At 48.0% G+C, this 21,366-nt stretch overlaps 2 protein-coding genes across 3 annotated transcripts in view; both read left to right on the top strand.

Moving 5' to 3' along the window:
• The first annotated feature begins 308 nt into the window (after positions 1 to 308).
• msmbl (microseminoprotein, beta-like) lies at positions 309 to 6,404 on the top strand. Its single transcript, XM_071395193.1, has 5 exons — positions 309 to 365; positions 995 to 1,021; positions 2,606 to 2,687; positions 3,070 to 3,190; positions 5,163 to 6,404. Exons 1-5 carry the CDS (start codon positions 309 to 311, stop codon positions 5,290 to 5,292), a joined length of 417 nt encoding a protein of 138 aa, XP_071251294.1. The 3' UTR covers positions 5,293 to 6,404.
• Positions 6,405 to 6,902: 498 nt separating this feature from the next.
• The window catches only part of atxn1b (ataxin 1b), a 28,559-nt gene continuing 14,095 nt past the window's right edge, over positions 6,903 to 21,366 (top strand). Inside the window, exons 1-2 of one of the 2 annotated variants that reach the window (XM_071395836.1) lie at positions 6,903 to 7,258; positions 7,735 to 7,876. The gene's annotated coding sequence lies outside the window, so the exon portion shown is untranslated. Of the gene's footprint in view, positions 7,259 to 7,734; positions 7,877 to 13,242; positions 13,648 to 21,366 lie in introns of those variants that run through there. The other variant, XM_071395835.1, reaches the window with a different exon arrangement.

Raw genomic sequence — 21,366 nt, 5'->3', positions numbered from 1 at the left:
CTAACTAATACAAGGCGCTGCCCAATAACCACCTCTCATCTATCTGCTGTCATACCTTTCTGTAGCTATCGGGATGTTGTTTCAGAACGCTTCTGGATTGGATAAAAAGTCTGAAAACTTCTTATTTCTTATTTTTATATCTCGTGTGTTTTTATTCTACCTTATTATTTTTAATATTACATCGTTATTGATTACTGCATTGTTGGGTTTAGAGCTTGCAAGAAAGGCATTTCACTGTATTTGTGCACGTGACATTAAAACGTGAAACTGCCACTACGGTGGTCCTATGGGGCAAAGTGTCTGTTAAAATGAAGTTACACGCAAAACAACACCTTGAACAGTTGTGCGATGCTGTCCCGTCCCTGGTATGACCAGAATGGGTTTTTTGTTGTTGTATTTTTTCACAAATCATTGTACAAATGTCGTTGAATTGCTGCCATTTTACAATGATTTGTTAAGTAATAATAACACAACATTATTATCATCATTGTACCAGGGAAGGAACAGCATCGCACAACTGTTTATCACAAGTGTGTTTCCTTTTGATAACAGCATGTTACAACACATCACACTTTACTATTGTTTATGTAACCCTTCTTCTTATTGGAGTTACTGATAGTGATCACCGATTTCACCAGAACTACAAGATCGCTCAAAAGCCACGCCCCTAGGTTGAGCAACTACAAGGACTTGTGTTACATCTAGTATAAAATGGTGAGTTGTTGGAGAGAAGACATGGACTTGACTCCTGATCACACAGACCAGATCCAGCATCTTGTCTTGACTCCTGATCACACAGACCAGCTCCAGCATCTTGTCTTGACTCCTGATCACACAGACCAGATCCAGCATCTTGTCTTGACTCCTGATCACACAGACCAGCTCCAGCATCTTGTCTTGACTCCTGATCACACAGACCAGCTCCAGCATCTTGTCTTGACTCCTGATCACACAGACCAGCTCCAGCATCTTGTCTTGACTCCTGATCACACAGACCAGCTCCAGCATCTTGTTACTGAAGGTAAGAGACTGATGGGGTTTCCTTCTCTTGTTGTGCTTATTGTCTGATGTTATGGGGGAGGATTATTGAATGACACCTCGCTCTACAGCTCAACAGAATCTACTTGTGAATTCAGTCTAAATTCCTGTCAATCATGGTAAGTTCCTTCTATCATTGCATGTTATGTATGAGTAATTAGAATTATAAGTGACTTTAGGTTATTTTATTACCCAGAGATCTAGAGGAGGGTTAATGACCTATCACCTCCACATGTTAAAATGTGTCAGTTCACTTTGCTAGTTCTTCATCTTTAATGTTTAGACGGTTTGATGAAAGGACTAGGTTTTATTGTCCTCTGTCTACATCTATGTATCCTGTCTGCATCTATGTATCCTGTCTGTATCTATGTATCCTGTCTGCATCTATGTATCCTGTCTGTATCTATGTATCCTGTCTGTATCTATGTATCCTGTCTGCATCTATGTATCCTGTCTGCATCTATGTATCCTGTCTGCATCTATGTATCCTGTCTGTATCTATGTATCCTGTCTGTATCTATGTATCCTGTCTGTATATATGTATCCTGTCTGCATCTATGTATCCTGTCTGCATCTATGTATCCTGTCTACATCTATGTATCCTGTCTGCATCTATGTATCCTGTCTGCATCTATGTATCCTGTCTACGTCTATGTATCCTGTCTGCATTTATGTATCCTGTCTGCATCTATGTATCCTGTCTGCATCTATGTATCCTGTCTGCATCTGTGTATCCTGTCTGCATCTATGTATCCTGTCTGCATCTATGTATCCTGTCTGCATCTATGTATCCTGTCTGTATCTATGTATCCTGTCTGTATCTATGTATCCTGTCTGTATCTATGTATCCTGTCTGTATCTATGTATCCTGTCTGTATCTATGTATCCTGTCTGCATCTATGTATCCTGTCTGTATCTATGTATCCTGTCTGTATCTATGTATCCTGTCTGCATCTATGTATCCTGTCTGCATCTATGTATCCTGTCTGTATCTATGTATCCTGTCTGTATCTGTGTATCCTGTCTGCATATATGTATCCTGTCTGCATCTATGTATCCTGTCTGCATCTATGTATCCTGTCTGTATCTATGTATCCTGTCTGTATCTATGTATCCTGTCTGTATATATGTATCCTGTCTGCATCTATGTATCCTGTCTGCATCTATGTATCCTGTCTACATCTATGTATCCTGTCTGCATCTATGTATCCTGTCTGCATCTATGTATCCTGTCTACATCTATGTATCCTGTCTGCATTTATGTATCCTGTCTGCATCTATGTATCCTGTCTGCATCTATGTATCCTGTCTGCATCTGTGTATCCTGTCTGTATCTATGTATCCTGTCTGTATCTATGTATCCTGTCTGCATCTATGTATCCTGTCTGCATCTATGTATCCTGTCTGTATCTATGTATCCTGTCTGCATCTATGTATCCTGTCTGAATCTATGTATCCTGTCTGTATGTTCTCTTCATTGTGGTCAACAAGTACTGTAAATGTAGCCTACTAGGAGAATAACGGTGATTCTGATAACATATGCTTTTTCTTCTTTCTCCCTGGGAAGAGGTCCTTGGCTGTAGCTGTAATCCTGTGTGCACTGCTGCCACTTTTCCATGCTGGCTGCTGGATTAAACCAGCAGAACCAGGTAAAGAACAAAGATAACCAGCTGTTAACACACACACACACACACACACACACACACACACACACACACACACACACACACACACACACACACACACACACACACACACACACACACACACACACACACACACACACACACACACACACACACACACACACACACACACACACACCTGTACATTTATCATTTTAATAAAATAACCACTTGTACCAAATCATTATGTGATTTTAGGGTTATATTTTTGTATTTTATTTTATGACCTGTAAAGAGCATCTAATTTCATATTGTTATGCAATGATGTTTCTAATACACTTGAATCTTGAATCTCATTGAAAAAGACAACAAACACATTGATATGTTATATTGTTTTCTTGTTTAGGCATGAGGCAGTGTCTTTACGACAAGGATGGGACGTGGCATGATATCGGGTCCCGCTGGAGGACCAGTGATTGCATGAAGTGCTATTGTCAAGCCAACGGGGACATGTCATGCTGCCAGGCGTGAGTACCGTACACAGCTTTTATTCTAGCACCCACTAAATGTCTGGTCCATATAACCCTCAGCCTTCCCAGCCTGTACCACCACACTGGTCCATATAACCCTCAGCCTTCCCAGCCTGTACCTACCACACTGGTCCATATAACCCTCAGCCTTCCCAGTCTGTACCACCACACTGGTCCATATAACCCTCAGCCTTCCCAGCCTGTACCACCACACTGGTCCATATAACCCTCAGCCTTCCCAGCCTGTACCACCACACTGGTCCATATAACCCTCAGCCTTCCCAGTCTGTACCACCACACTGGTCCATATAACCCTCAGCCTTCCCAGTCTGTACCTACCACACTGGTCCATATAACCCTCAGCCTTCCCAGTCTGTACCACCACACTGGTCCATATAACCCTCAGCCTTCCCAGCCTGTACCACCCCCCTGTCCATATAACCCTCAGCCTTCCCAGTCTGTACCACCACACTGGTCCATATAACCCTCAGCCTTCCCAGCCTGTACCACCACACTGGTCCATATAACCCTCAGCCTTCCCAGCCTGTACTACCACACTGGTCCACATAACCCTCAGCCTTCCCAGCCTGTACCACCACACTGGTCCATATAACCCTCACAGTGTTCATTGTTATCATCTCTACAAGCAGTGGTTTAAGTCTTCACTGACATTTTCAACCTCTAACTGACCCAGTCTGTAATACCGACATGTTTCAAGCAGACCACCATAGTCCCTGTACCCAAGACCGCCAAAGTAACCTGCCTAAATGACTACTTTCCTGTTGAACTCACGTCTGTAGCCATGAAGTGCTTTGAAAGGCTGGTCATGGCTCACATCAACACTATCATCCTGGAAACCCTAGACCCACTCCTCTCCCTCAATGTGAGCAAGACAGAGGAGCTGATCGTGGACTACAGGAAAAGGAGGGCCAAACATGCCCCCGTTCACTTCGACGGGGCTGTAGTGGAGCGGGTCGAGAGCTTCAAGTGTCCACATCACCAACAAACTATCATGGTCCAAACACACCAAGAAAGTCGTGAAGACTATTCCCCCTCAGGAGACTGAAAAGATTTGGTATGGGTCCTCAGATCCTCAAAAAGTTCTACAGCTGCACCATTGAGAGCATCTTGACTGGCTGCATCACCGCTTAGTATGGCAACTTCTCGGCCTCCGACTTAAAGGCGCTACAGAGGGTAGTGCGTACGGCCCAGTACATCACTAGGTGCAAGCTCCCTGCCATCCAAGACCTCTATACCAGGCGGTGTCAGGGGCCCAAATTTGTTTTCAAAGACTCCAGCCACCCAAGTCATTGACTATTCTCTCTGCTATCGCACGGCAAGTGGTACCAGAGCGCCAAGTCTAGGTCCAAAAGGCTCCTTAACAGCTTCTACCCCCAAACCATAAGACTCCTGAACAATGAATCGAATGGAGACCCGAACGATGTTTCATCTATGCATAGTCACTTTACCTCTACCTACATGTACAAACTACCTCAATTACCTCGACTAACCTGTACCCCCGCACATTAACTCGGTACCCACTGTATATAGCCTCGTTATTGTTATTTTATTGTGTTACTTTTTTAAACTTTAGTTTATTTAGTAAATATTTTCTTAACTCTTATTTTCTTAAAACTGCATTGTAAGGGCTTGTAAGGAAGCATTTAATGGTAAGGTCTACACCTGTTGTATTCGAGCACACGTGACAAATAATATTTGATTTGAGAATGAGTGAGTGACTGAGTGAGTGAGTGAGTGAGTGAGTGTGTGAGTGTGTGAGTGAGTGAGTGAGTGAGTGAGTGAGTAAGTGAGTGAGTGAGTGAGTGAGTGAGTGAGTGAGTGAGTGAGTGAGTGAGTGAGTGAGTGAGTGAGTGAGTGAGTGAGTGAGTGAGTGAGTGAGTGAGTGAGTGAGTGATAGTCCATACATTTTCTACCAAAGTATTCGCAGATGTTGATTGTTTGATTGCAGGTTTTCTGAGCCCACAAGTTTTCCTGATGGTTGCATGAAGGAGTTTGACCAAAAGGCATGTCAATACAACGTGTTCAAGAAGAATGATCGCTCCATTCCATGTCCTATCTACGGTGGTAAGGGGAAGTGATGGGTTTTCTTCCCCGTGCTCTCAATAAACAGGGAATGAAGGATGAAAGGGAAAAGTACAGTAATTGTTTTATAGATTTAATTGACATAATTGTTAGCTTAGCTCTGCCATACTGTCTGGTAACTTTCTGTAACTGTAATGATTGAAAAGCCATACTGTAATATGTCTATCATTGAAGATCTGTTATCATCTGTGCTGACTGTGTCATGAGAAGAACCTGGGTTCAAATACTATCTGAAACTGAGCGTTTGATCTGTCCTACCTGGACTGCCAGGTGGGCGGAGTTTGCTATTTTGGGACAATTCTATTGGTTCATTAAGCCAGTGTTTCCCGACCCTGGTCCTCAAGTATCCCCAACAGTACAAATGTTTACTGTAAACCTGGACAAGCACACTTGATTCAACTTGTTAACTAATCATAAAGCTTTCAATGAGTTGAATGAAGTGTGTTTGTCCAGGGCTACAGTGTAAATGTGTTCTGTTGGGGGTTCTGGAGGACCAGGGTTGGGCTGTTGGGGGTTCTGGAGGACCAGGGTTGGGCTGTTCGGGGTTCTGGAGGACCAGGGTTGGGCTGTTCGGGGTTCTGGAGGACCAGGGTTGGGCTGTTCGGGGTTCTGGAGGACCAGGGTTGGGCTGTTCGGGTACTGGAGGACCAGGGTTGGGCTGTTCGGGGTACTGGAGGACCAGGGGTGGGCTGTTCGGGGTACTGGAGGACCAGGGTTGGGCTGTTCGGGGTACTGGAGGACCAGGGTTGGGCTGTTCGGGGTACTGGAGGACCAGGGGTGGGCTGTTCGGGGTACTGGAGGACCAGGGGTGGGAAACACTGCATTTAGCCATGCAAGCTCAATCAATCAAGATTAATTATTTGAAATTATTTCAAATAGTTTTTGAACCCAGGTCTGTTAAAGACACACAAGCTGCATAATGTACATGAAGTGTTGATATATAACCTTGAATAATAATAATAATACGGTTTGTTGTTAACGCTTTCTTATTAGCCCATAACCATAAAGGTGGATATTGATATGCTTTTTCTTCTATGGTTCCTGACCCACAATGCAGTTGCTTTGGATGCATTCTGTCATTTAATGTCAATAAATCTATACGATCAAGGTTGTCTAGTCCTTGCAGGTTATGTGTAGACACTCTAAAACCCTGGTCACATGACATAGGAGCTGACTTCCTCTTCCTCTGTGGTGTCACATGGAGTAGTTCACTCTAAGCAGGATTGGTGAAATATTGCAGGCTCAGTTGAACATTTCCTGAATTAACTAAGGGGTCATTATTGTGGTTAACTACTACTAACTAGGGCCACCAATGGGGCCAACCCCCAACCACACTCCAGTTAGCTCTACTACATGTATTTGCATCACAGGAGGTTGGTGGCACCTTAATTGTGGAGGACGGGGCTTGTGGTAATGGCTGGAGCGGAATTAGTGGAATGGTATCAAATGCATCAAACATTCCATTAGTTCCGTTCCAGACATTATTATGAGCCTTCCTTCACTCAGCAGCCTCCTGTGATTTACATGTGAGTCACCCTGCCTGCCCCCTGTGTTTCTGAATCTGTGCTACATGTCCGGACATGTCTACAACTGGGTTTAGGGAGAATGAAAGGTGCTGTCCTGCTGGGAGTAGACTGTTAAGAGGAGAATTAAAGGTGCTGTCCTGCTGGGAGTAGACTGTTAAGAGGAGAATTAAAGGTGCTGTCCTGCTGGGAGTAGACTGTTAAGAGGAGAATTAAAGGTGATGTCCTGCTGGGAGTAGACTGTTAAGAGGAGAATTAAAGGTGCTGTCCTGCTGGGAGTAGACTGTTAAGAGGAGAATTAAAGATGCTGTCCTGCTGGGAGTGGACTGTTAAGAGGAGAATTAAAGATGCTGTCCTGCTGGGAGTGGACTGTTAAGAGGAGACTTGAGAGGCAATAGGACTGTAGAGATGACATGACTGGACAATCTAGCACTTAAAGGTACAGTATTTTTCTGCTTTGCCATGTATTTATGACTACTCCTGCTTGCTTGGATTGAGGAAGCTAAGCTATTCTGTTGACAGTAGAAGCAGGTGTATAGAAGAGAATGTGTTCAGACAGGACATGCCGTCTGTTACATGTATTCAGATAAGGACATTCAGTCTGGTGCATGTGTTCAGACAGGACATGCAGTGAGGTGCATTTATTCAGACAGGACAGGCAGTCTGGTGCATATATTGACAGGACAGACAGTCTGTTGCATGTATTAAGACAAGACAGGCAGTTTGGTGCATGTATTAAGACAAGACATGCAGTCTGGTGCATGTATTCAGACAGGACAGGCAGTGTGTTGCATGTATTCAGACAGTACAGGCAGTGTGTTGCATGGAAAGTTCCTATATAATAACACTTTTTATTCTATAGTACAGTATTTCAGGCCTGTAGTACTTAAATCATCTCTGCTTGTCATGTCTCAGTGCTGTTTGAACTGTAAAGGTGAAGGAGAAGACACCACACGGTATTTCCTTGGAGGAAACTGGTCACTTTGGAGCGACTGATCTGATCTCACAGCTGTTCTCAACGTCGAGGAGACAAATATCACAGTTTTACACACTTAAGGTGAGTTGAACACCTAAATGTGATGAGACCTTGGAGACGGGTCCCAAATGGCAACCTATTCCCTATATAGTGTGTTACTTTTGACCGGAAGCCCGCCCTACAGGGTTTTATTTAGGACACAACCCATTAATGCCACTTAAAGCCAGAGAGGTATCAACAAAGTGCGTGGGATTAGATTATATTATTTTGTTATGGAGTTCTCTCAGTTCCGGGAGGAGGTGGGTCTGTCTATGCCTTATTAAAGGTAAGGTTGTGTAACATGCCACAACAAAACAGCCATGGTTCTCCCGGTGATGACAAGGTGAAAGGTGTGAAAAAGGAAATGAGAAAGTGTGAAAAGAAAAATAAAGTATTCAGGGTGATTGTAGAGAGAGAGAGAGAGAGAGAGAGAGAGAGAGAGAGAGAGAGAGAGAGAGAGAGAGAGAGAGAGAGAGAGAGAGAGAGAGAGAGAGAGAGAGAGAGAGAGAGAGAGAGAGAGAGAGAGAGAGAGAGAGAGAGAGAGAGAGAGAGAGAGAGAGAGAGAGAGAGAGAGAGAGAGAGAGAGAGAGAGAGAGAGAGAGAGAGAGAGAGAGAGAGAGAGAGAGAGAGAGAGAGAGAGAGAGAGAGAGAGAGAGAGAACTAGCTAGGCCTTGAAATAGAACAATAACCTACGTCACAGAAAGTGTGTGGGGACAGGCTGCGTAGATAGAGAACAGGGAAGGAAATGTTTGTAGACAGACCATGTTTATGTCCACAGTAACTGGTTCAACTGGGCCCGTCGTTGGCTATGGACATAGTCCCATGTTAGTTTAGAGCTGGAATGGCTAGAGCGAGCAGAGACCAGCTTACAGTATAACCAGGGCCCGTTTGACACACACACACACACACACACACACACACACACACACACACACACACACACACACACACACACACACACACACACACACACACACACACACACACACACACACACACACACACACACACACACACACACACACACACACACACACACACACACACACACACACACACACACACACACACACACACACACACACCTTTCTCATGGTTACAATGATGAATTTTCTATGAACATCATCCACAGACGGATCCAGGTCACCCTCGTTCACACATGTTGCCTGGTAAAGTCAGTACATTTGTAGTTTCACCCTGCAGGATCCAGGTCACCCTCGTTCACACATGTTGCCTGGTAAAGTCAGTACATTTGTAGTTTCACCCTGCAGGATCCAGGTCACCCTCGTTCACACATGTTGCCTGGTAAAGTCAGTACATTTGTAGTTTCACCCTGCAGGATCCAGGTCACCCTCGTTCACACGTGTTGCCTGGTAAAGTCAGTACATTTGTAGTTTCACCCTGCAGGATCCAGGTCACCCTCGGTCACACATGTTGTCTGGTAAAGTCAGTACATTTGTAGTTTCACCCTGCAGGATCCAGGTCACCCTCGTTCACACATGTTGCCTGGTAAAGTCAGTACATTTGTAGTTTCACCCTGCAGGATCCAGGTCACCCTCGTTCACACATGTTGCCTGGTAAAGTCAGTACATTTGTAGTTTCACCCTGCAGGATCCAGGTCACCCTCGTTCACACATGTTGCCTGGTAAAGTCAGTACATTTGTAGTTTCACCCTGCAGGATCCAGGTCACCCTCGTTCACACATGTTGCCTGGTAAAGTCAGTACATTTGTAGTTTCACCCTGCAGGATCCAGGTCACCCTCGTTCACACATGTTGCCTGGTGGAGTCAGTACATTTGTAGTTTCACCCTGCAGGATCCAGGTCACCCTCGTTCACACATGTTGCCTGGTAAAGTCAGTACATTTGTAGTTTCACCCTGCAGGATCCAGGTCACCCTCGTTCACACATGTTGCCTGGTAAAGTCAGTACATTTGTAGTTTCACCCTGCAGGAGCCATAGAAGTTGCTATTGTAGCAGCTACAGTAGACCTTTTAGTACAGCAACGTCCCCAATGGCATCCTATTCCCTGTGTACTGTAGGGCACTACTTTGGACCAGAGCACTATCGGCCTATAATGGGAAAGGCACAGATGTGTTTTAGTGAAAATATTCAACCCTCATAACACTTGTGGCTGCGTGCGTGCGTGCGTGCGTGCGTGTGCGTGTCCCTGTTCTGTTCACAGTATTATTGCATGCAGACACAACTGACTCCCAGGGCTTGTTGACCCGTATTATGGAGACTCATCCTTGTCTTCCTGAAAGCTCACCTACACGCCTCAGCACTGCTGTGGCTGTGTAATGCAGCGCAATACGTTTGACAGGGAATAGGGAGGCATGTTGCTAACGGTTACTTAAATGACGTGTTTAGATACACATGGATAACAACTGTACAACTGTAAAACTGGTCAGCACCCTCCTGTACCAGGCATGGGCAACACATCACTCATCACCTATGTAATTCACTGTGTGTGTGTGTGTTAGGGTGCTGTGGAGGGTGTTTTTGGGGGGGTGGGTATGGGTGTGTGGAGGAGGTCTGGGGGAGAGCTAGGGGAGGTCTGGAGGAGAGCTAGGGGAGGTCTGGAGGAGAGCTAGGGGAGGTCTGGAGGAGAGCTAGAGGAGGTCTGGAGGAGAGCTAGAGGAGGTCTGGAGGAGAGCTAGGGGAGGTCTGGAGGAGAGCTAGGGGAGGTCTGGAGGAGAGCTAGAGGAGGTCTGGGGGAGAGCTAGGGGAGGTCTGGGGGAGAGCTAGGGGAGGTCTGGAGGAGAGCTAGGGGAGGTCTGGAGGAGAGCTAGGGGAGGTCTGGGGGAGAGCTAGGGGAGGTCTGGGGGAGAGCTAGGGGAGGTCTGGAGGAGAGCTAGGGGAGGTCTGGGGGAGAGCTAGGGGAGGTCTGGAGGAGAGCTAGGGGAGGTCTGGGGGAGAGCTAGAGGAGGTCTGGAGGAGAGCTAGGGGAGGCTCTGGGGGGAGCTAGGGGAGGACTGGGGGAGAGCTAGGGGAGGTCTGGGGGAGAGCTAGGGGAGGTCTGGGGGAGAGCTAGGGGAGGTCTGGGGGAGAGCTAGGGGAGGTCTGGAGGAGAGCTAGGGGAGGTCTGGAGGAGAGCTAGGGGAGGTCTGGGGGAGAGCTAGGGGAGGTCTGGGGGAGAGCTAGGGGAGGTCTGGAGGAGAGCTAGGGGAGGTCTGGAGGAGAGCTAGGGGAGGTCTGGGGGAGAGCTAGGGGAGGACTGGGGGAGAGCTAGGGGAGGTCTGGAGGAGAGCTAGGGGAGGTCTGGAGGAGAGCTAGGGGAGGTCTGGAGGAGAGCTAGGGGAGGTCTGGAGGAGAGCTAGGGGAGGTCTGGAGGAGAGCTAGGGGAGGTCTGGGGGAGAGCTAGAGGAGGTCTGGAGGAGAGCTAGGGGAGGTCTGGGGGAGAGCTAGGGGAGGACTGGGGGAGAGCTAGGGGAGGTCTGGGGGAGAGCTAGGGGAGGTCTGGGGGAGAGCTAGGGGAGGTCTGGAGGAGAGCTAGGGGAGGTCTGGGGGAGAGCTAGGGGAGGTCTGGGGGAGAGCTAGGGGAGGTCTGGGGGAGAGCTAGGGGAGGTCTGGGGGAGAGCTAGGGGAGGTCTGGGGGAGAGATAGGGGAGGACTGGGGGAGAGCTAGGGGAGGTCTGGGGGAGAGCTAGGGGAGGTCTGGAGGAGAGCTAGGGGAGGTCTGGGGGAGAGCTAGGGGAGGTCTGGGGGAGAGCTAGGGGAGGTCTGGGGGAGAGCTAGGGGAGGTCTGGAGGAGAGCTAGGGGAGGTCTGGGGGAGAGCTAGGGGAGGTCTGGAGGAGAGCTAGGGGAGGTCTGGAGGAGAGCTAGGGGAGGTCTGGGGGAGAGCTAGGGGAGGTCTGGGGGAGAGCTAGGGGAGGTCTGGAGGAGAGCTAGGGGAGGTCTGGGGGAGAGCTAGGGGAGGTCTGGAGGAGAGCTAGGGGAGGTCTGGCAGAGAGCTAGGGGAGGTCTGGGGGAGAGCTAGAGGAGGTCTGGGGAGAGCTAGGGGAGGTCTGGGGAGAGCTAGGGGAGGTCTGGGGGAGAGCTAGGGGAGGTCTGGAGGAGAGCTAGGGGAGGTCTGGAGGAGAGCTAGGGGAGGTCTGGGGGAGAGCTAGGGGAGGTCTGGGGGAGAGCTAGGGGAGGTCTGGGGGAGAGCTAGGGGAGGTCTGGAGGAGAGCTAGGGGAGGTCTGGAGGAGAGCTAGGGGAGGTCTGGGGAGAGCTAGGGGAGGTCTGGAGGAGAGCTAGGGGAGGTCTGGGGGAGAGCTAGGGTAGGTCTGGAGGAGAGCTAGGGGAGGTCTGGAGGAGAGCTAGGGGAGGTCTGGGGGAGAGCTAGGGGAGGTCTGGGGGAGAGCTAGGGGAGGTCTGGGGAGAGCTAGGGGAGGTCTGGGGGAGAGCTAGGGGAGGTCTGGAGGAGAGCTAGGGGAGGTCTGGGGAGAGCTAGGGGAGGTCTGGAGGAGAGCTAGGGGAGGTCTGGGGGAGAGCTAGGGGAGGTCTGGAGGAGAGCTAGGGGAGGTCTGGGGGAGAGCTAGGGGAGGTCTGGAGGAGAGCTAGGGGAGGTCTGGGGAGAGCTAGGGGAGGTCTGGAGGAGAGCTAGGGGAGGTCTGGGGAGAGCTAGGGGAGGTCTGGAGGAGAGCTAGGGGAGGTCTGGAGGAAAGCTAGGGGAGGTCTGGAGGAGAGCTAGGGGAGGTCTGGAGGAGAGCTATGGGAGGTCTGGGGAGAGCTAGGGGAGGTCTGGAGGAGAGCTAGGGGAGGTCTGGGGGAGAGCTAGGGGAGGTCTGGAGGAGAGCTAGGGGAGGTCTGGGGAGAGCTATGGGAGGTCTGGGGAGAGATAGGGGAGGTCTGGAGGAGAGCTAGGGGAGGTCTGGAGGAGAGCTAGGGGAGGTCTGGGGGAGAGCTAGGGGAGGTCTGGGGAGAGATATCCTCTCTCTCTCCCTCCTCCCTCCGTCTGTGAGCGTAGTCTGGTATGTGTGTGTGTGTGTGTGTGTGTGTGTGTGTGTGTGTGTGTGTGTGTGTGTGTGTGTGTGTGTGTGTGTGTGTGTGTGTGTGTGTGTGTGTGTGTGTGTGTGTGTGTGTGTGTGTGTGTGTGTGTGTGTGTGTGTGTGTGTATACAAGCTATTCACTTACGTTCTATCTTCCACCCATCCCTTGTTTATCCCCTCCTCCCTCTCTTCCTCCCTTCTCTCTCTGTCTCCTCCCTCTCTCTCTCCCTCCTCCCTCTCTTCCTCCCTTCTCTCTCTGCCGCCTCCCTCTCTCTCTCCCTCCTCCCTCCTCTGTGTGTGAGCGTAGTCTGGGCGCTCAGCCAAGTAGAATGTGTTTTTGAATGAATATCTGATGCGGCTGGCTGTGGGAGGAGCTATGTTACTGGAGTATTGGGAGAAAAGGAGGGAGGGAGCGTGGGAGATAGAGAGAGAGACAGACCGAATGAGAGAGATGGAGAGAGAGAGAGTGAGAGAGAGAGAAAGGGAGAGACAGAGAGAGAGACAGAGAGAGAGGTCTGACTGCCTTGCATAACACACGTTGGAGGAGCTTTGCACGGAGGACTTCATGTGATTCTTCAACCAGGGGGACTTCCTCTATCGCTGGCTCATCACAGAGCCTTACGGCTGGGTGTACATGTTCACCCGCTCTCCCGGACGGACCCTGCCTGGAGCCTGGAGGAAAACAGGGCTGGAGCAGAAAAATTACTGGCTCTGAAAAATAGACCTGCACAAAGGAGACGTAGAGAAAAAGGATTTCCCTATAGGAATACGTAGTGTAGAAGCTACACAGGCAAGAGGAAGCCTGACAATGCTCTGCCAGCTGTGGCTGTGTACAGCCTGGTAAGCTTTTCCCCTCTCCCTTGGCAAAGGCAGTGTTTCTTCTTGTTTTGTGCTTGATTTGTGGCATAGTATTTTGGACCCTGTTCCTCTCCACTCATGCGTTCATCATCACTGTCATTCCCTAATCCAGTAATGCCCCTAGAGGCTACAGAACATACACTGCATCTGGTTAGCTTTGGATCGCATTACAATAAATAGATTTACAAAAGAGCAAGTCATACAGGTTTGTAGAGAGGGGTGTTTGCTTGTTTACAAGGCAATCCCTGCCTCTCTGTTTGTCTCTGTCTCTCTGTCTCCATCTGTCTGCGTCTGTCTGTCTGTAGTCTGACATTGTGTGAGCTAGCTTAGTGAGGAGATGAGCGATGCAGGTCGCTTGAGTCATCTCTCTCTCTCTCTCTCTCTCTCTCTCTCTAATACTGCGTTCATAACTAAATGGGAATTTACCACATACGACTGGGAAAAATCCAGTTGAACGGCCCTCCAGCCGGTAATTACTAGTGCAAAACTCATCTACATCCTGAGCTGCCACTTCGCCCACATGCTGACCTCTGACGTCACCTATAAAAATCAATCTGTTCATATGTTTTTTTGAACACTATAATTTGTTTATAAGCATGATAGCTGTACTTTTAGTTTATGGTTTACGCAGCTTGTTGGCCATTAGCCAATCGGCGTTTCTTAACTTGTTTAAAGTATGTGAATGCATCCAACTGGTAAATTCCCACCTCCCACTTGGTTACGAACACAGCATTAGACTCTCCTTCACACTCCTGGTCCGCCTTTTAAAGGGAGAGTCAGTCAGGGAATGGAAGGGTTTGTTTGGAGCATTAAAGCTAGTAGCCAATAGACACACACAGGTGGTTAACCTTGTGTTAGGTACATTTATAGGAGATTTGTGGAGGAAAGATAATATCACAGGTGGTTAACCTTGTGTTTGGTACATTTATAGGAGATTTGTGGAGGAAAGATAATATCTGATGGAGAGTGTAGACAGTCAGTTAGTCATTCAGTCAACCAGTCAGTCATTCAGCCAGTCAGCCAGCCAGCCAGTCATTCAGCCAGTCAGCCAGTCATTCAGTCAACCAGTCAGTCATTCAGCCAGTCAGCCAGTCATTCAGCCAGTCAGTCAGCCAGTCAGTCAGCCAGTCATTCAGCCAGTCAGCCAGTCAGTCAGCCAGTCAGTCATTCAGTCAGCCAGTTAGCCAGCCAGTCACCCAGTCAGCCAGTCAGTCAGCCAGTCAGTGAGTTAGTCAGCCAGCAAGCCAGCCAGTCATTCATTCATTCAGTCAGTCAGTCAGTCAGTTAGTCAGTCAGCCAGCCAGTCATTCATTCATTTATTCAGTCAGTCCGTTAGTCAGCCAGCCAGCCAGTCATTCAGTCAGTCAGTCAGTCAGTCAGTTAGTCAGCCAGTCAGCCAGCCAGCCAGCCAGCCAGCCTGCCAACCAGTCATTCAGACAGTCAGTCAGTCAGTCAGTCAGTTAGTCAGTCATTCAGTCAACCAGTCAGTTAGTCAGTCAGTCAGTCAGTCAGACAGCTAGCTGGCCAGCCAGCCAGTCATTAATTAATTCAGTCAGCCAGCCAGTCGTTCAGTTAGTCAGCCAGTTAGTCAGCCAGCCAGCGAGTCATTCAGTCAGTCAGCCAGCCAGTCATTCATTCAGTCAGTCAGTCAGCCAGTCAGCCAGTCAGTCAGCCAGTCAGTCAATCAGTCAGCCAGTCAGTCATTCAGTCAGTCATATGTAGTGTAGTCTCTGTGACAACAACAGAGTCAGGTGACAGAAACCCAGCAAAGCAACATGTTGTTTCATCGTCAATGTTTGGTTGTTTATTTGTTATTTGGTCGTCAAAGCTCATTTCTGGGAATAATGTACATAATGTGACCATGGCCCATAAGGTCAAGTGCACTATATACGGAATAAGGTGCCATATGGGATGCAACCAGTCCCTCTCCAGGTCTGCCTAGCCAAAGGACCCAAAGAGCTTCCTGTATTTGTGGGCTGTGGGTTTAATACATGAGTGTTCTCATCAGTGTTATCTTAATGGCCGTGTGTTTGTTGGTCTCAAGGTTCTGATAATAACTGTGGGAAATGGAGAAGGTTTCCTCCTTGGTTTCTGTGCTGCTTGCTATCCATGTCAGTGAGTGCCTGAGTCCCAAATGCCATCATACCGATACACTACATGACCAAAAGTATGTGGACACCTGCTCTTCGAACATCTCATTCCAAAATCATGGGCATTCATATGGAGTTGGTCCCCCCTTTGCTGCTATAACAGCCTCCCGTCTTCTGGGAAGGCTTTCCACTAGATGTTGGAACATTGCTGCTATAACAGCCTCCACTCTTCTGTGAAGGCTTTCCACTAGATGTTGGAACATTGCTGCGGGGTTTTGCTTCCATTCAGCCACAAGAGCATTAGTGAGGTCCGGGACTGATGTTGGGCGATTAGGCCTGGCTCGCAGTCGGGGTTCCAATTCATCCCAAAGGTGATCGATGGGGTTGAGGTCAGGGCTCTGTGCAGGCCAGTCAAGATTTACCACACTAATCATGACAAACCATTTCTGTACAGACCTCGCTTTGTGCACAGGGGCATTGTCATGCTGAAACAGGAAAGGGCCTTCCCAAAAATTTTGCCACAAGGGTGGAAGCACAGAATCATCTAGAATGTAATGTATGCTGTAGCGTTAAGATTTCCCTTCATTGGAACTAAGGAGCCCGAACCATGAAAATCAGCCCCAGACCATTATTCCTCCTCCACCAAACTTGGAGCAGGTAGTGTTGTCCTGGCATCCACCAAACCCAGATTTGTCCGTCGGACTGCCAGATGGTGAAGAGGGATTCATCACTCTAGAGAATGCGTTTCCACTGTTCCAGAAACCAATGGCAGCGAGCTTTACACCCCTCCAGCCGACGCTTGGCATTGCGCATGGTGATCTTAGGCTTGTCCAACTGGTGATCTGCGGCTGACAAACTGACTTGTTGGAAAGTTGCATCCTATGACGGTGCCACGTTGAAAGTCACTGAGCTCCTCAGTAAGGCCATTCTATTGCCAGTGTTTGTCTATGGAGATTGCATGGCTGTGTGGTTGATTCTATACACCTGTCAGAAACGGGTGTTTCTGAAATAGCCGAATCCACTCATTTAAAATACTTTTGTATATATAGTGTGTGCTATCTTAATTTGATTACTCTGTGGTCGCAAATGTCTAGGAAATGCACACATGTAGTGTATTCAAGGTTTAAAAAGGCTTCTAAAGTTTGTAATTTCAACTTCAACAATGTATCAACCCCTACAAAAATGTCCATTAATTATAATCCACATCCACAAATTCTGATTTTCTGTTGCCGCAGAATTATTTTCCTGCTGTGAAAAACTGGTCAAATTAAGATAGTACATCTGTATAGTGCACTGTGGACCCTGGTCAAAAGTGGTGCACTATATAGGGAATAGGATGCCACTTAGGACATAGCCAGTCATTGGTAGTGGGTGAGGTGAGTGAGTTGAGTTGAGTTGAGGTGAGTTGAGGGGGGTGGGTGAGGTGAGGTGAGGTGAGGTGAGGTGAGTTGAGTTGAGGTGAGTTGAGGGGAGTTGAGGTGAGTTGAGTTGAGGTGAGTTGAGAGGGATGGGTGAGGTGAGTTGAGTTGAGGTGAGGTGAGGTGAGGTGAGTTGAGGGGAGTTGAGGTGAGTTGAGTTGAGATGAGTTGAGGGGGATGGGTGAGGTGAGTTGAGGTGAGTTGAGGGGGATGGGTGAGTTGAGTTGAGTTGAGGGGGGTGGGTGAGTTGAGTTGAGGTGAGGTGAGGGGAGTGGGTGAGTTGAGTTGAGTTGAGGTGAGGTGAGGTGAGGGGAGTGGGTGAGTTGAGGTGAGGTGAGGGGAGTGGGTGAGTTGAGTTGAGGTGAGGTGAGGGGAGTGGGTGAGTTGAGGTGAGGTGAGGTGAGTTGAGGGGGGTGGGTGAGGTGAGGTGAGTTGAGGGGGGTGGGTGAGGTGAGTTGAGTTGAGGTGAGGTGAGGTGAGGTGAGGTGAGGTGATGTGAGGTGAGGTGAGGTGAGCTGAGTTGAGTTGAGTTGAGGTGAGGTGAGTTGAGTTGAGGTGACGTGAGTTGAGTTGAGTTGAGTTGAGGTGAGTTGAGTTGAGTTGAGGTGAGTTGAGGTGAGGTGAGTTGAGGTGAGTTGAGGTGAGGTGAGGTGAGGTGAGGTGAGGGGAGTGGGTGGGTGAGTGGTAGTGAATGGAACAATGCTTGTTCCCATTCAGGACGTGTCTGTTGCCTCTGGGGCATGTGAGGAGAGACTCTCCATATAGCTGAGCACAGGAGAGTTGTCCAAGGGGGCTGGGATCCTCTGGTTGTCTTTAGTGTTGTCGGGCAGTGTGTGTGTGTGTGTGTGTGTGTGTGTGTGTGTGTGTGTGTGTGTGTGTGTGTGTGTGTGTGTGTGTGTGTGTGTGTGTGTGTGTGTGTGTGTGTGTGTGTGTGTGTGTGTGTGTGTGTGTGTGTGTGTGTGTGTGTGTGTGTGTGTGTGTGTGTGTGTGTGTGTGTGTGTGTGTGTGTGTGTGTGTGTGTGTGTGTGTGTGTGTGTGTGTGTGTGTGTGTGTGTGTGTGTGTGTGTGTGTGTGTGTGTGTGTGTGTGTGTGTGTGTGTGTGTGTGTGTGTGTGTGTGTGTGTGTGTGTGTGTGTGTGTGTGTGTGTGTGTGTGTGTGTGTGTGTGTGTGTGTGTGTGTGTGTGTGTGTGTGTGTGTGTGTGTGTGTGTGTGTGTGTGTGTGTGTGTGTGTGTGTGTGTGTGTGTGTGTGTGTGTGTGTGTGTGTGTGTGTGTGTGTGTGTGTGTGTGTGTGTGTGTGTGTGTGTGTGTGTGTGTGTGTGTGTGTGTGTGTGTGTGTGTGTGTGTGTGTGTGTGTGTGTGTGTGTGTGTGTGTGTGTGTGTGTGTGTGTGTGTGTGTGTGTGTGTGTGTGTGTGTGTGTGTGTGTGTGTGTGTGTGTGTGTGTGTGTGTGTGTGTGTGTGTGTGTGTGTGTGTGTGTGTGTGTGTGTGTGTGTGTGTGTGTGTGTGTGTGTGTGTGTGTGTGTGTGTGTGTGTGTGTGTGTGTGTGTGTGTGTGTGTGTGTGTGTGTGTGTGTGTGTGTGTGTGTGTGTGTGTGTGTGTGTGTGTGTGTGTGTGTGTGTGTGTGTGTGTGTGTGTGTGTGTGTGTGTGTGTGTGTGTGTGTGTGTGTGTGTGTGTGTGTGTGTGTGTGTGTGTGTGTGTGTGTGTGTGTGTGTGTGTGTGTGTGTGTGTGTGTGTGTGTGTGTGTGTGTGTGTGTGTGTGTGTGTGTGTGTGTGTTGTCCGACACTGTGTTGCCATGTGTCTCCCGGTGTGCTGTGAGCGTGTTGGAGATGACTATATTTTTACACCAGTGGAAAGTGGGACATGGTGTCTCCGTGTTGTGACTGTCCTGTAACCATGCCTCATAGATTGTTTTTGTGTTACCGCAGTGTTCATTGTCAAGGCTCGGGTTGTCGTGGTGTTATCATGGGATTGTCATGGTGATGGAGTTATGCTGTAGCAGTGTTGTAGCGTGTGTGTGTCTCTGTGTCGACAATGTCTGCGTGAAGTGGAGGCTATATGGTGCTCTGATGCTACAGGCACCGCTTAATGTGGGTCAGGAAAAGCAGCTCTCTCTCTCCCTCCCTCCCCTCTCTCTTTCTCCCTCTTTCTCTCTCTTTCTCCCATCCTCTGCCACTTTCTGTTTTTCCTCTCTCCCTCCCTCCCTCTCGCTTTGTTTCTCTCTCTCTTTTTTCCCCTCCCTCTTTCTCTGTCACTCCATGTTATTCGCTGCATCTCTCCCTCCCTGCCTGCCATCATGCGTTGCCTCTCTGTTTATCTCCTTCTCCCTCCCTGCCTGCCATCATGCTTTCTGTCTTCCTGCCTCTCTCCTCTCTTGCCTCTCAGCTGCACCTCTCATTTGTTACCTCTGGTACATCTAACAGGCTTTATCAGGCTGTTCTGTTATAGATATAGAATGGTTCATCTAGCAGGCTTTATCAGGCTGTTCTGTTATAGATATAGAATGGTTCATCTAGCAGGCTTTATCAGGCTATTCTCTTATAGATATAGAATGGTTCATCTAGCAGGCTTTATCAGGCTGTTCTGTTATAGATATAGAATGGTACATCTAGCAGGCTTTATCAGGCTGTTCTGTTATAGATATAGAATGGTACATCTAGCAGGCTTTATCAGGCTGTTCTGTTATAGATATAGAATGGTACATCTAGCAGGCTTTATCAGGCTGTTCTGTTATAGATATAGAATGGTTCATCTAGCAGGCTTTATCAGGCTGTTCTGTTATAGATATAGAATGGTTCATCTAGCAGGCTTTATCAGGCTGTTCTGTTATAGATATAGAATGGTACATCTAGCAGGCTTTATCAGGCTGTTCTGTTATAGATATAGAATGGTTCATCTAGCAGGCTTTATCAGGCTGTTCTGTTATAGATATAGAATGGTTCATCTAGCAGGCTTTATCAGGCTGTTCTGTTATAGATATAGAATGGTTCATCTAGCAGGCTTTATCAGGCTGTTCTGTTATAGATATAGAATGGTTCATCTAGCAGGCTTTATCAGGCTATTCTCTTATAGATATAGAATGGTTCATCTAGCAGGCTTTATCAGGCTGTTCTGTTATAGATATAGAATGGTACATCTAGCAGGCTTTATCAGGCTGTTCTGTTATAGATATAGAATGGTACATCTAGCAGGCTTTATCAGGCTGTTCTGTTATAGATATAGAATGGTACATCTAGCAGGCTTTATCAGGCTGTTCTGTTATAGATATAGAATGGTTCATCTAGCAGGCTTTATCAGGCTGTTCTGTTATAGATATAGAATGGTTCATCTAGCAGGCTTTATCAGGCTGTTCTGTTATAGATATAGAATGGTACATCTAGCAGGCTTTATCAGGCTGTTCTGTTATAGATATAGAATGGTTCATCTAGCAGGCTTTATCAGGCTGTTCTGTTATAGATATATAATGGTACATCTAGCAGGCTTTATCAGGCTGTTCTGTTATAGATATAGAATGGTACATCTAGCAGGCTTTATCAGGCTGTTCTGTTATAGATATAGAATGGTTCATCTAGCAGGCTTTATCAGGCTGTTCTGTTATAGATATAGAATGGTACATCTAGCAGGCTTTATCAGGCTGTTCTGTTATAGATATAGAATGGTTCATCTAGCAGGCTTTATCAGGCTGTTCTGTTATAGATATAGAATGGTACATCTAGCAGGCTTTATCAGGCTGTTCTGTTATAGATATAGAATGGTACATCTAGCAGGCTTTATCAGGCTGTTCTGTTATAGATATAGAATGGTTCATCTAGCAGGCTTTATCAGGCACACATGGAGGTTCACTGAGGTCTATTGTTGAATGTGTAGATGATGTAGATGTGATGACGTGAGGCAGGGGGTAATATACACAATACAACGTGACTTCATAGAACATCATGATGTGATTGTCAAATGATCATTTCAATGGGGAGTGACTTGGGTGAAATGGATGGACACACACGCACACGCACGCACGCACATAAATACACACACACAGGCCTCCCGAGTGGCGCAGTGGTCTAAGGTACTGCATCGTTAGCTGTGCCACTAGAGATTCTGGGTTCGAGTCCAGGCCGGCTGCGACTTGGAGACCCATGGGGTGGTGCACAATTGGCCCAGCGTCGTCCGGGTTAGGGGAGGGTTTGGCCGGCAGGG

The sequence above is a fragment of the Salvelinus alpinus genome, chromosome 4 (assembly GCF_045679555.1).
Source record: "Salvelinus alpinus chromosome 4, SLU_Salpinus.1, whole genome shotgun sequence".
Taxonomy (NCBI): domain Eukaryota; kingdom Metazoa; phylum Chordata; class Actinopteri; order Salmoniformes; family Salmonidae; genus Salvelinus; species Salvelinus alpinus.
The sequence above is the reverse complement of the archived record's forward strand: the minus strand, read 5'-3'. Positions and strand labels throughout refer to the sequence as shown.

Coding starts and splice junctions, on each gene's coding strand:
- msmbl (XM_071395193.1), top strand. CDS start 309: ATGAAGTTACACGCAAAACAACACCTTGAACAGTTGTGCGATGCTGTC. Junction 366..994: donor GCGATGCTGTCCCGTCCCTG/GTATGACCAGAA, acceptor CTGATCACACAG/ACCAGCTCCAGCATCTTGTT. Junction 2,688..3,069: donor GATTAAACCAGCAGAACCAG/GTAAAGAACAAA, acceptor TTTCTTGTTTAG/GCATGAGGCAGTGTCTTTAC.